This window comes from Mizuhopecten yessoensis, unplaced genomic scaffold (genome assembly GCF_002113885.1).
Source record: "Mizuhopecten yessoensis strain PY_sf001 unplaced genomic scaffold, ASM211388v2 scaffold11101, whole genome shotgun sequence".
NCBI lineage: Eukaryota > Metazoa > Mollusca > Bivalvia > Pectinida > Pectinidae > Mizuhopecten > Mizuhopecten yessoensis.
Genome location: NW_018408880.1, coordinates 944,130 through 959,335, shown reverse-complemented (window position 1 = coordinate 959,335; position 15,206 = coordinate 944,130). Strand labels below are relative to the sequence as shown.

The 15,206-nt window shown below is 34.0% G+C and overlaps 1 protein-coding gene across 2 annotated transcripts in view; it reads right to left on the bottom strand.

Moving 5' to 3' along the window:
- LOC110465755 (glutaminase kidney isoform, mitochondrial-like) overlaps window positions 1-13,787 on the bottom strand; it is a 44,428-nt gene extending 30,641 nt beyond the window's left edge. Inside the window, exons 1-3 of one of the 2 annotated variants that reach the window (XM_021521818.1) lie at window positions 12,777-13,787; window positions 5,266-5,280; window positions 648-741 (exon numbers count right to left, since the gene is read on the bottom strand). In XM_021521818.1, coding sequence (XP_021377493.1) covers window positions 648-741; window positions 5,266-5,280; window positions 12,777-13,021 — 354 coding nt within the window. In that variant the 5' untranslated portion in view covers window positions 13,022-13,787. The remainder of the gene's footprint in view (window positions 1-647; window positions 742-5,265; window positions 5,281-12,776) is intronic. The other variant, XM_021521819.1, reaches the window with a different exon arrangement.
- Window positions 13,788-15,206: the final 1,419 nt, after the last annotated feature.

The following is a 15,206-nucleotide window of genomic DNA, read 5'->3' as shown; positions in this document are numbered from 1 at the left end:
AAAAATAACAACACTTTGTCAGGACCATGAGGCGATCATTCCTACCAACTTTCAGTTCAATCGGTCCAGCAGAACTTGACTTTAAGTTTGAAATAGGTTTTCAAAATGGCGGCCGTGGCGGCCATATTGGATTTCTGATCGACCCGAAAAATAACAACACTTTGTCAGGACCATGAGGCGATCATTCCTACCAACTTTCAGTTCAATCGGCCCAGCAGAACTTGACTTTAAGTTTGAAATGTAAAATGTTAACGGACGACGGACGACGGACGACGACGGACGAAAACGGATAGCAATAGGTTACTTGAGCTAAAGCTCAGGTGACCTAAAAAGTAAAGCTTTAAAACTGGATTTCCAAAATTTTCAAAATCATTGGTGAAATATGATGTGTCATCAGTTTACCAGAACAAGAAATTGGGCTTCTCAGCACAGAATCTGAGTTTGAGCATGAGAATGGTTTCATAAATATGGGACCTGGAAAATAGGCAAAATTGGATCTTCTTTAAATTAAGAATAGCTCATTTAACAGACCTATTCATTTTGATCAGGTGGTGAATAATTCTGCACTTTCTGATCTGTCAATATATCCTTTCTGATCTGTCAATTATATATCAACATCAATTCAACTTAGTAAAACTTTTCCTTACACTCTTGAATTTTCCGATAGAAACTTTATCATCTTTGTCAGCGAGGTGGTTGAAGAGTTTGTCTTCAAAATCTTTCACATTCATTACCATTCCACTAGAAAAAACGACAAAAAAATACATGGGAATATAAATTTTCTAATTTTGTTTTGAAAAATCACATATTTTAATTACAGTAAATGACTTCCCAAGATCCTACTGCGTAACACCGTTTGGATTTCGTAATATTCCGCCACAATCCCATCCAAATTTCTATAATTGTTATTAAAGGTGCTGATTGCACAATTTGACTAGGGTCCAGGTAGTATTTCATGTTGATGCTATAAATAGCTAGAATCTTGGCGGGATTTAACTAGGATTGTGGCAGATTTTAACCATAATCCTGGCACTGGCTTATACATCTGGAAGCCAGGAAAATATCATGGATGATAACCTGGGACCTTAAATGGGAACTTAACCAACTGGGATATTGGTGGATTTCCACACATCTTCTCTTGAGTTATAACAAATTTATATTTATTGTCTCAGTAACAAAAAAGTACTGTATACCGGGAAAAATTCGCCGCAGTTTAACTTTCGCCATTTTTCACCCTACGTGTTAAGGATGCAGGATTTATATCATGTAACAGCGAATATAAGTAGACAGCTTAATTACATAGTATTTTTAAGTGAGGGGCGAAATTAACACCGCACAAATTTGATTTTATGGGTGAAAGGTGAATGTTTGATGAAAAATTCTTAGTATACAGTAACAGGACCAACATATTATATATATAGACAACAAATCATACTCAATTAACCCGTTCACCCCTATGTAACTTTAGCAGACTCTACCATGCATTGATATGGATGAGTCCATTATGGTCTATTATTGGTGAATTAGGGTTAAATCTGCATTAAGAGAATGAAATCAATCATAGTGCAAAAAAAACACAGTGTTACCATTATCCTGACACACAGACATTTTGTCACGTAGGTAAGTATTTTAATATAAGTTATAAGATTAATTTTGACACTTCATTTATATTCCATTTGCTTCCCTGTGCTTTCATATACTGCATGATCCTTTTAATAATTGTCAGTCCGTCAAATGTCATCAGTGTCACCTTGACATACATATATAAACATTACATTCCAAAAGATTAAATACAGTTACCGTATTTGCCCTAATTAGCACCTGGGGCACGTGTTGAAAATCAAAAAATTAGATGTTAGTAATAAAATAAAAGGTTATGGAACTTCAACTGTTTTATCACCGAATTAGTAGGATGTGGCATTATATTTAACTCATTCACCCCTGAAATTTCATAATGAACTATTCTAACCTTTGAATTGGAAGGGCTCAAATGTGTCTTCAGGGGTGAATGTCAGTTAACATTCAAGTGTGGGGGAGGTTTGGAAATAAAATGTTTCACCTGTTGCACGATATGATCACAAGATATAAATATCTGCTTAAGGATCACAAATTTGGGATCTTATCTTTTCTCTTCTTTCTAGACAACTTTCTTCTTCCTAATGTCTCCATTGACAATGCCTCACTTTTGGCCTTAAGCTGAGCGTTCGCCCCTGTGCGGAAGGCTTAAAAAATGGGTTCTGCTCCTGGCTGAGACATACCAGAGTCTGTAAAAATGATAGTTTCTACTCAGCAATTTAGGAGTGGGACGACTGGTTCGCCCGTTGTTGGTATAATGTGACCGGATGGGGTGTCCTACTGGGTGTCTAAGGCAGTTATAATGTTTCAGTGAGATAGCACTATAAAGTCTGCATCAGTTCCACGCTATCACAAGGAGACAAACACGAACATATTGCAGCCGCCCAAATCACACACGCATACAATGTACACTACATATACACGCATGCATCTTGTACATAGGGGAGGCCGTCCTTAAATGACCATAGCTGTTGATAGGACATTAAACAATACTAAACCAAACCAAACCAAACCCTGTCCCAGTGCACTGTGATTTTATTGTATATACAAATTGTACATTAATTAATTACCTCCCTTTATCTTCTGTTGCTCAAACAAATGGATAGAGGGATGGTATTCCGTCTTTGCGTATTGCAGAGATTATCCTCTTGAGAGCAGGGATTGATTGTTACGTCATTGGTTCGTGTGAGAAAATGACGTCATTTCTCAAAAATTCATGACGTTACTATCACAAACAAATGACGTAACAATCAGTACCTGCTCTCAAGAGAAGATAACTCTGCAATACGCAAAGACGGAATAACAAGTCCAGTGTTTGAAACCCAGTATAGCCCCAATGATGGTTTGCTCTCTGACAGAGCACTGTTGTTGATATTTTGTTTATTTCGTCTTCATCATTTCTCACTCAAGTCCTGCAAGTTTTTTTTTGTTTTTTTTCAAGAAATAATTGTTTAAAGTTCATTATAGTATCGCCAGAAGAAACAGTTTCTGACACAATTTTTCCTTTTTTTTTCCCAGAAATATTTTTTTAAAGTTCATTATAGCATTGCCAGAAGAAACAGTTTCTGACACATTTTTTTTCTTTTTTTTTCCAGAAATAATTTTTTAAAGTTCATTATAGCATTTCCAGAAGAAACAGTTTCTAAAAATGTTGTTTTTTTTATTTCATTTTTTTACAAGACAACAAAACACATGACATTATTCATAAGTTATGATTGTTCAGTACATGATTGTTCATACACATTAAACAAAGGTATCTATAAAGTATTAAACAGTTTTGTAAACTTATTTTCTGACACTTAGTTACAGTTTTTGGCAGTCAGTACCGGGATCCTTAAAAGTGTAAATGATATAAAATTCATTAACCAGGTTTTCAGGTCAATGCTGGGCCCAGGAGGGTCTTTATAATTTTAATTCTTACAGAAAAAGAGGGAGGGATGCTGAATACGGTGAATAAGGTAGAAGTAGTCATGTTACAGAACATAAACAGCTAATTAACACATACAAGGTGCTTTTGTAATCTATCTTCAAAGGATCAAGTGTGCTTATATTAACAGTTCTTTGTTGAATAATATTTCAACGACATTATGACAACAAATATTAGATTTAACCTATTAGGTGAGGTTAAGTGTTAAGGTATACATATTCAAAGTGTAGAATTTACATGTTATGAATTTATTAGTACAATGTATCAAATTTCACCAAATTCAGCACACCTTTTCCTTTTTCTTTGGCCCTTGTGTCCCATATTCCTTTAGCCAAATTTCAAATTATCTTTAACCGACTTTAAAAAGGTGGCAATTATGGTAATTTTGTTTGATATTGAAAATTCTGCAAATAAAGTTTAATTTTCCAAAATTTCTTAGAGTCAGGAGTGCTTATAATATCAATTACAGTAAAGTTAATACATGAAATCCAGACACCACACACAAAACATTGTCACCATGCACTGTAAAACACAAGCAGTATTAACTCATTCACCCCTGAAATTTCATAATGAACTATTCAAACCTTTGAGTTGGGAGAGTTCAAATGTGTCTTCAGGGGTGAATGAATTAATTATATACAGACAAAATTTCAAAATTAGTGGGATGCACAAAATTCAATAACCCCTGGAAAAACAACAACACTGGTACAACATTAAAAGCTTAATCAAAGTATAAAGAAAATCACCAATTTCAGAAATGTTTTATATCAAACTGAATTTCTGGTAGGAAATGAAAATCTACAGCTGTTCTACGTTTCAAATAATGTCGCAAGAAACAAATAAAGCATATATAAACTTGAGGGAAATCAGACAAGTTTTTTTTTATTGTAAAGTACAGTATGTGCCATTTATACATTAAACCATGAAGACCCAGAGGAGAAAAAAAATATGAAGTCCTTTACCTCCTTTATAGAAGAGTTCTGCAAAAAAAAATCTGTCGAATAACATTTATCTTGTTTAATTCCTTTTTGACACATATACTATAAAGTAATATGAATTTGTTGGTTGTAACATATCTATGAACCGTATAGTATAAGAACAGAAAATCTTTGGTACTGGAAAAACAGTCATAATCCTTGATACTCTTTAAATGGTGGAAAAATTGCCAAAAATTCAGCATGATATATTCAATTCAAGCTTTCTCCTTGCTATCAAAAGTGATGCTGGTTATTATTTGAAGTTAGTTGCAGATAAATACAGTGCCCTGTCTGTTTGTCTGCTTATGTTGGTGACATAAATCTATGTTAAATTGTTTAACATTAAAACACATTGCTCCGGTGACAAGATACCAATCTAATTAGGTCTATATACATTAATTGTACGATACATGGAAAAGTTGATGTTACATACATGTATTGGTCAGAGATTAAGATTACATATAAACTTAATTTATTTTACAACAATTATAAAACAAGTTTGCTGACTTATATTTGTCACGTGCTTGTTGGCCTGGATAGAAACGTGCTGCAGATAGTCGTAATGTGGGAGGAAACTGGAGTACCTGGAGCAAACCCACATAATCTGGCAGGTATATATAATTATACCTCATACATTTAAACATCCAATGGGGGAATCAAACCCAGCCGTTCTGGTGAAAGGTTGCATGGTGTATTAATATTATACCCACTGCACCACCCGACCATTGTTGTAAAATAAACAAAGTTTATATTTTCTTACTGAGATTGACATTGGAGCATACATACCTGCTGCTGCGTTTTCTGAACAGAAATAGGGGGTAAAAAAACAAGGGGAAAATTAAAATAAGCAAAATTTAATTATAACAGCTAGGTGAAATTTGAAGGAAATTACACCAGTAGAGCCTAGGACAACATCCAAAGGCAATGGTAACTGTTCCTGAACTCAAGTTTGACACTTTTCAACAGAAACCTGGCAGTCTGAGGTTAGATAATTCTGAAACAAAGCCAGGCTTAATACGCATACTTTCAACTGACTACCAGCCCGAAATTTTTATGAAGCATTTCTCAACTGCATTTTACTACTAACTTATCTCCCCCTAGTTTAGAACTAGGATCAGTAATCCAAAATGATCAAAATTATTAAAGTATTTTTTTTCTTCTAAATAATTAAATATCTATGTAATATTCTAGAGACAGGGGCCAGTCTATGTAACCTCCTTTGAATATCAAACAAGTGCGATTGAGCTAATGTCAAATACATACATGCATAAAATGCAATTCAATAGCAAGCCAAATCAAAATCTATATTCAAAGCTTAGAAAACACTATAGCTAGAACTACTGCAGGAAACTTAAGTAAAGAAAGCAATCATTTTGCCTCACTCCGAGACTCAAATTTCCATATTAGAGATTCATTGGAACGTTGAGGGTACCACAGTTTTAATTATAAAGAATTTGAAGAGTTCCACTCAAGAGTTTTGGTGACTTGGAGTAGTCTCCCTTTTACATAGGTGTCAACCTCGAGCTCTGAAACCTCCAATGAGGGAGATTTCCCTCATTCCACATCTTAAATGAGGGAGAATGTGCGTGAAGCGCGACTGTCGAAGCTCCTTGATTGATTTATCTTTCCCTTTTCACGTATCAAAACTTTCATTTGATACAGATGCACCTGTTATGATCATTACACACACCCTGCAGTAAAAGATCAGTTGACCACATGATGTAGATGTTGAGTTTGTGTGAGTTTAGACTTCAATGAGGGAGATTTTGGTCAAAATGAGTCTCCCTTCTTATGATGAAGGGTTGACAGCTATGTTTCTTCAAAACAGAATATTTAACAACCAAAAGGAGTATCCAGACTTAGAGTAACTTCCCCTGTCATGTTTATTATAGGCAGCCCATAAAGGGGTCAATCATTTTGATACTAATGATGCTTCTTTTATTTTCTAGATGGCAACATTGATGAAGTGTTGGCTTTAAAGATTAGAGGTCCAGAATTCAAACACTGTAATCTTTCTGTTTTCATTTTTTATTTTTATTTTCAAACATTCAAATTTCAAACAACTATAATAATTTTGTAAAATGCATAGCAACATGCCATTTTATGGTATAATTATATCTTTTGAAAATGTCTTCAAAAAATATTTCAAAAAATTGACTGTGATAATATTATACGGTAATAACATAGTGAACCTGTAATAGTCTCCCTTAGTATTGAGGATAGGCTGTGTTTTATTCTGAACAGGCAACAGGTGAAATTGATTGGTTCAGTTGTGATATTAACTTGTTCAAATCACCTTTTTTTCATATAATCATATAATTTTACAAAAGTTTGTCAATTAATAATGTCATTTGGTCTGTTCTGAAGTTGAAGTTATAAGTTTATTTATCTGATTCTATCGTATAACATGGCTTCTTTTTGCAATGGTAAAATAGACAATGCAATCAGGAGTTACTAAACAAAATTTTAGCAGTTTCTTGCTGCGAGAATATATTTCAAAACATTTCCGAAAATCCCCGAAAAATGGTCGCGACCAAGAACTGTTTTTGGATTATTCTTATGTAAAGCGCGCGCCCCCCTTTCTTCACACCTTCATTTTTCCTTAAAAAAGGGTGCATTATATGCGAATATTGTAAGGAATGAAAAGCTTGGTGGATCACTGTCCCTTTGCAATGCGGTTTTGCTAACGTACAGTTACCTCCCCTTAATTTCAATTCGGATGTAACTGCATAACAGTTGGGCCAGGACACTTAATTCCGCTGACCTGAGCTAGTTCAGTTGGTTAGATTGATGGTATAACAATCTGAAGTCCAGGGTTCAAATTCAGGTTGGATTCCATCTGAATTTTTATAATTTTTATGCTCAGAACACAGTACTGTACTGTATTTTATTTTAATTTTTTATTTCGTCTTTATTATTTTTTCATGACAGTGCCCCCAAAGTATGGTTTTGTTTCACAAATAGTTTATTGAAGCTATATAGTCAGTGCGGGAAAAATGCCTTCGAATGCGTAGTTACAGTTTTGGCAGTGGTTATATAATAGGGGTCTTAGCTTAATTTGGAAGACCAATTTTTGTTTTCAGGATTTTATGTCCAATACATGACAAATACTCTCAGTATATTTTAACCATCAGATATTGCCAGGTAAAAGTAGTCAATAAAAGATATTTTAAACAAAAATTTCAAAAGGAACTAAAGCAAATTGGATCAACATTCGTTATTCAAAAAATAGTACCTAACTCGTTAAATGTCAAGATAGCGCACTGATTCTCCAGATGAGAATAGAAAAGGTATGATTGTAATTTTAAAGTTGCAGTTAAAGTTGTATGCAGTAATAAAAATAATAAAAATCCCTTTTTAATCATTAAACATCTTTCTAACTGTTCTCTTTATGTTTTAATGGCAAGGTGACAGGAAATATTTTTAACTGATTTAACTTAAGAAATCAACTGGCGACTTGCTTTAAATCCTGGTTGGTCGAGGTCCAATATATGTATTAGTGTTTAGAGTCGCGAACCTATGTCTACCAACAAAGACATTAAGATAATTCACAGTTCAAAACCTGTCAAATGCAAATATTGACCTGACCAACTGTGACTGTTTCCTTTTTGTGTGTCAGAAATAACTGTTCAGCTTTTAAAGTACACATATACCATTCAAGTTATTAGTGTTTTTATACTTAACTGGATACACGCACATACAAAATATGGATACATACACCTAAAACGTAAATAAATAAATAAAAATGTAATCAAAGTACTGAAAGTCCTCAAAACATACCGTAGGAGAAGGCTTGCTGTGAAAAATTATAATTTCCAACCTACAAATTAACAGAACCTTAAATTGAAATATGGATATATACACTTATATTTACATTTTCGCTGCAACCCACTATATGAACATTACCAGCAGAAATGCATTTCATTTCATTATGAAAACAAAAACTCTTGTGACGTAACACATGGTTTACTTATGACATCAAAGATGAAGATTGTTTAATGAGAAGTGGTTTACTTATGACGTCAAAAGATTAAGCTTGTTCAATGAGACTCTTGTCGCTTCGCTTCGGATAACATGGAGAATACCCCTGCATCAAACATTTAAATGACAACGGTTAATTATTGGCACCAATTTTAGTTAGATAGGGCTCAGTTCCGCCAATGTCGTTTAAAGGATGATGCATATACAAAATGCAGTAAATAAGAAACTTATTTAAGAACAAATAAATTAAATTAAACAATTGTTCTATAGTAAAAATGTAAATATATGGCTTGAACAGCGTTTTTTTTTTTTTAATTTTCATGCTGGAACTGTATCATGTATGAACTCAAAAAAAGCCATTCAATCTTTTATATTTTGAGTACAGTATATTGAGGTCCCTATAGGCATGTTAATGTAGGTACATGTAAATGTATGATTCCTTTTTATACTGAAGGGTTATCTCATCATGTATCCCTTCAACTGCTTTTAAGTAATATATCCATATATCCTTGTTTGAATTACATTCTTTTTTAAATTGGGGAAAAATCTCAGACAACACACTTTATTTTGAACCAGAATTCTTGTAAACCACTAAATCTAATCTGCTTTAATTTACATATCTCAATGCATAGCAAATCTTAGTATTCATAAGTATAATGACCAAAAAAATAAATTAATATATTTCAAATATATAGATTTTTTTAAAGTATTTCAAATAAAGAAAAACAAAACAGAAAATAATTGTAGTGCCAGGTAATTCAAATAAAGATAAAGACAAAAGCCCAGAAATTACTAAGGATATGTTGCAGGGCGGGTGTTGAACTTTTAGACCTTATTCACTACCAATCATACACATTACCAATGTTGCTATCCAGGAATTTTAAAATCACCTGGTATCAAAATGAAAGATGAATCTTTGTAAGGGAAGCAATTTTACATCTGAAAGCCCTCTTTATTTTGCTCTTTTCTCTTCACATAAGGGAGGCTACTCCAAGTCTAAAAACATTTCTGAAGTGAAACTCTTTTTTTTTTAATTGTTAGAAATGTACCAGTGGATTACCTTAACAGCATTTTCAATAATGAGGTTGAGGGGAAGTCATATTTGTTATTTATATTATATTTATTATGCTTGCAGAAATTCATTAATGGTGGTGATCAGGGGTGACACATGGTAAATGTTGATGAGAATTTTCCGCTACATGCAACTTCATAGCATTCTAATCTCTCGTAACCATCGACATACCCTGCACACCATTCTCTAATTCTGCCTCTGGGGATGGCACAAAAAGCAGGGAACGAAGTATTGTGAAGCAGGAGGTAAATTGTGTTTCACATGTTCCTGTATACAACTTTACACAATTACAATGTATTCAATATATGGTAATAGGACTGCCATATTTACTATATAAATAAACACACAGACATAAAATGTTACAAAAAATATATAGATATTTAATTTTTTAAAGTATCATATTGAAAAGCTGGTTTATTTTTATTTTTTTATTGCAACCTTTATTTTCATGAAAAGACATTGAATGAAACAATAAAGATATACTCAAACATGCATGACCACATTGAGAGATATATAGAAACCTATGGTATTTAAAATATGCACATGTGTACGTTTTTAATTTTTCAATTGTAATAAATAAACTACAGTTAATTTTGTATAAAAGGTAAAATACATCATTTGAATTACTTCATTCTTAAATGCCCTTTAATCATTAGGGCCAATAACGTAATTAACATAAACAACATTTGTTGAAGAAAACTACATTAACCAAACCAACAGTAAAAGGTACTTTAACTCAAAAATTAAAAGTGGCCATATGGTTAATTATATCTTTTTGGAAGAGGCCAACACGCAGCTTTCAGGAAGTCCAGAACTGTAGACTGCTTCGAAAAGATATTAATCACTTGTTACATCAGCCATTATTATAGAAATTTTCTCATATTGGCTGAAGGTCAATGCAATCTAACAAAAAGTGTTTTTAATTTAAAACTGCAATTGGTTCATGACATGCTAATTGCGTTATGTACATGTACATGTGTACGTGATGCAATTTCAAATTTGTTTTACAACGAAATTTTGATGACACAGTAATATATAGCTGACACTGACAGGACAGGTGTCTGCAGACTTAATTAATGCAGTGGTAGAATTTTTAGAGACAGATGACTGACATAATTGTTTGAATGTATACTCTGATATAAAGTTAAAAAGAGCTTCCTGAGTTAATGTCAGTATTATGTAATTATTTTATTATGCTGAATATAATTTGCAGACATAATTAACTAAAATTATAAGCCAAAGGCTTTCGTCTGGTTGCAAGAACAGCTCACTAACTTAAATCCTTTCCAAAATGAAAATAAATAGCATGGTGTATATATATGTACAAGTACCAAAATTTCTGTTCAGACAGTTGAATATCAGCCGAGAGAGACCCATTTTCTTTGTTGTGGGGAGTATAATGATTCCCATCTAAGTTATATTAAGCAATTTGCACTAGCTCAGTGATCACTCAATGCATCCTGTTTTGAATAAGAGGATTGGGCAGAGTACATATTCCGGAGAAATTACAAATTTGTTTTTTTTCCTGTAAAACCATCCTTTTCAAATTCAATCAAACTCTGTTAAAAAAAGATATGAGTTTCAAGATGCCTCCAGAATATATCCCTCAGTGCATGATGAATTGGAGGGAGACGGGACTGGAGAAAAGGCAAGCGTTGGAGGGAGACGGGACTGGAGAAAAGGCAAGCGTTACACATGCATGGGGGTCGGGTGGGGAGGTTATCATATCAAACTGTGCAAATGAATGATATGAATGGGAGTAAAACGAACAGAAACATTTCATCTGTTAATTGATTCAGCCGAAAAAAGTATGTATAAGGTACCTCAACTGACCCTACTTTTTACCTCCGACCCTAACAATTTTCTCTCACTTGATTGCACTATACATCTAATTGGAACGTGCCAAAAATGATAAGCGTCTTTATGACACCTCTATTTTTCATTATAAGCAGGTATCAAAACCAAATTTAAATCCAATTTTATTATTTAAAAGACCTAAAAATCAATACAATTGGTCTGAATAACTATGTTTGGTGATTTTTGTAATTAGTTAAATATGTGAACTGTCATCAGAAAGGGTTCTTTCACTAAGAGGGTTTGAACAATCGTTATATCATTTGACCTTTGACCTCTTATTTGACCTTGACCTTTTAAGAATGGACAAGAAGAATGATGGATGTTACATGTAATTGCATGCCATGAAGATTGCTTTCTCCATCCATATTAGAGGATTAAGGTGACAAGATACTTTTGACAGGCACGTACTGTACCATGTAGCAATCAGCATTAAAGACATCAAACACTTACAGGGGGAAGTGGTGCTCAATATCATAGCTGTTACAGTAAAGAGAGTGGTGTGCTTCAATCAGGGATCAAACCCACGACCCAGGACGCCTTGGTCCGATGTACACCCTACCACAGAGCTCAATGGAAATTCCCTTTAGCATGAAGCTAGATGGCAACTGTATTCCTTTGAACAATCTAAAACTGCCTTACTACTTTCCCCTTTTGAATATTTTGAATATGAATAGTTGACAGAAAATACAACAGCCAGACAGGGATTCGAACCTGGAACCATCCACACTCTATAAACGGATGCTTCACCAATTGAGCTGCCTAGTTGCCTATGATCGTCCCTGTCCTGAGTTCTGCTACACATACATAAATGTGTAAAAATTATCTGAAATATATTTCTTCTAATATGTATATAATATATAGCACCAGTGTAGATATCCTATAGAAAATGGGTTGTCCAATGACTTCTTATATTGAATATGTATTAAATAGTATTGACTATTGGGTAAATTCAACCCGATGAGGAGTGATAGGCATAATCTTATATGTAAATGTACATATTTTTATAATGTATTTATCATTCAGTTGAGTGTCGGTGGATCACATGATGATGACTCCTCCATGCAGGTGAGTGATCGACCAAATCCAAATATAATCCTTTTAATATTTCTAAACATTTTCTTCGGGTTGGTAAGTATGGATTATGAGAAGTTCTTTTTACACAACCAAAACAATTCTATTGGTTGTGTAAAAAGAACTTCTCATAATGCTTTTAAGTTTTATCAGGATTGATGTAAATTAACCACAGGTACTAGACTAGTCTGTCAATACACACATACTACATAGCATGGATGTATTGACAGACGAGAATTAACACGGTTGAGCTGTAAATGTAATTCATAACGTTAGACCTTTTATACATGTACAATATGATCCTCTGGCAACTTACTCGTTCGGGTCATAGGTCACTGGAACTGGCTCAATGGTCTCGGTATGTATCCCCGCCACTGCATTGCAGGGAAGCCTCTGGCATAACAACTTATGTCCATACCTTGAAATAGTTTGATTAGCTTCTAATACAAACCCAGACCTTCTTTGAATTTTGGAAGAAAATGTTTTCGCACCAGTCAACAAGGACTGTCGATTTTGTCGGAGCAAACATCGACATGAACACAGTGTCATCGTTCTCTGCATCGTGTTGTTTTTTAACACTTTCAATCAGTAGAATATGACAAATACGGGTAGTCGCCTGGTCACCGACAGACCGAGACAGTCACAGTGGATTTCAGTTACTCGCAGTAGTCGCTCTGTGAAAATATCACACACGTTCAGGTATGAACAATTCACTAGTGAGATTTCAAACCCGTTGTTTCGCAAAGCCAAGTAAAGTTCTCATAGAAAACGTAGGTAAAGACATCCACAACACGTGTAGTACATGTATGTACAGCAGACTGGACTTGACCTTGACATTGTTTATGTTTGGAAGGTGTGTCAACTTCGGTTGTTTTGATTGGTTAGCTATTTGGGGAAAGGGTAATGTCAGGAAAACAATCAAGAGCGGCTTAAATATATCAAAAACTTTTAAAATACGTTTAAATGGTTTTATTTTCATTATTATTTAATTGAATGTTATTTATAGTATGGTACATTTTTTCATTAATTAATACTTAATTGGTTTTAAATATAGAAAGCATCATATTTAAACGGTAATATTTTTTCAAATACTGATTTTTATTCCTTAACGTTAACCATCATGGAATACAAATGTATTAATACGTTAGAGTATAATCAAAAATTTACAACTGTATATATATAACCTTACCAAGTTTGGATGGCATTCATAACACTGGAAATGGCATCGCTTAAGTGTTGACGTCATCCCTACTATGACCTCATAATTGTAACTCAGTGGCGGACCCAGCTAGGGTGTTGCCCTAGTTGCCCGGGCAACACCCCTTTTTCTGTGTCCAAAATTAATCTGGACCAAGGTTTTTGAAGATTTTCCTCTAATACATAGGGGATTTCCTTCTAATATCAACCATCCATTGAACTGTGATTTCTCTATGGCTAGCAGTTTGAATATCTATATATGCCTAAGGGTGTTGCACAAACAAGGCGTCCACTACTTATAATCTTACGGTGTGGTGATCACCCTGTCAGTGGTTTCCAAGTACACAAGGTCACCAGGAGTGATTTATTATACCAATTAAAAGATATAGATTTCAAAAAATTCAAAGACAATGAAGCACCTTCCTTAGCATCACTTCATCAGGTAATTAATAACCAATGTTAGTATAAAAGCCTGGCGTGTACATCCTTTCCATTAGGCCCTTGCACATATGTATGCATACTATTGACCAGTGACCATTTTAAGGGCCTGACACAATCATCAACATTTTAACCAAAATCCTACATCTTTATCACTTTTCTTACAGAATTTGTTAACACTCGCTCCGCCCGGCCATCATAAAATGTAAATACTCTACGTTATAAAATATAACCTGGAATAATACTGCAAACTCAGAAAACTATTCTACGCCTTGCCTCACTCGATCTGTTTGTCAATGGAAATAATGTCCGATAAATTCTTGCTTTCTACGCTCGGCAGTGCTTGAAAATGTTTAGGATCACATCTCCAGAAAAAAAATCTGGTGTAAGGATAATTGTCCCAATCTCAGCAATATAAAAGTTCTATATAATTTTTGGTGGCAGAATGTAGTATACATGAAGTTCTAATTTATTAACTTTAGATAAGTGCAAAAATCTGTCTTTTTCTGAGTTTGAAATGTTGGGCAACACCCAAAATTAATTCCTGCCTCCCCCCCGTGGAAGATGGCTGACCCTAAATACATGTATGTATATTGAACAAACATGCATACTACACATGCACCAATTTGAACTATATACTTAATTTTCAATGTAAGCAAATTCTAATTTCTATGATAATGAAATACTCAAAAATGGTGATAGAATTTTGTTGATATGGCATTTACAGTTCATATGAATGACACAACTTTGCAGGAAAGCATCTTATAGTGTGCTAGGGCAGGTTCACAGTACGATATTTGTTTGCGAAGCTGTGTGGTTCATGTCGATTGTAAATGTTATATCATCACGTGCGTGCAGTTAAACACTGTGATAAAATCAGTGAAAAGAAAGAACTTCTCACAAAACCTTGACATTAGCTAGCGATCTCGGCCTATGGAATGTAAAAAAGATATCGATAACCAACCAATTAGTACTTAACCGATTTTTTTAAAACCAACTCTTAAACTTTGACAAAATAATATTAGAACCTTATTACTGGTATGATTAGCATATCGCTATACACAATAAATGTAACCTAATCAGCGAGCACTGATACGTACAGGTGCCCCTC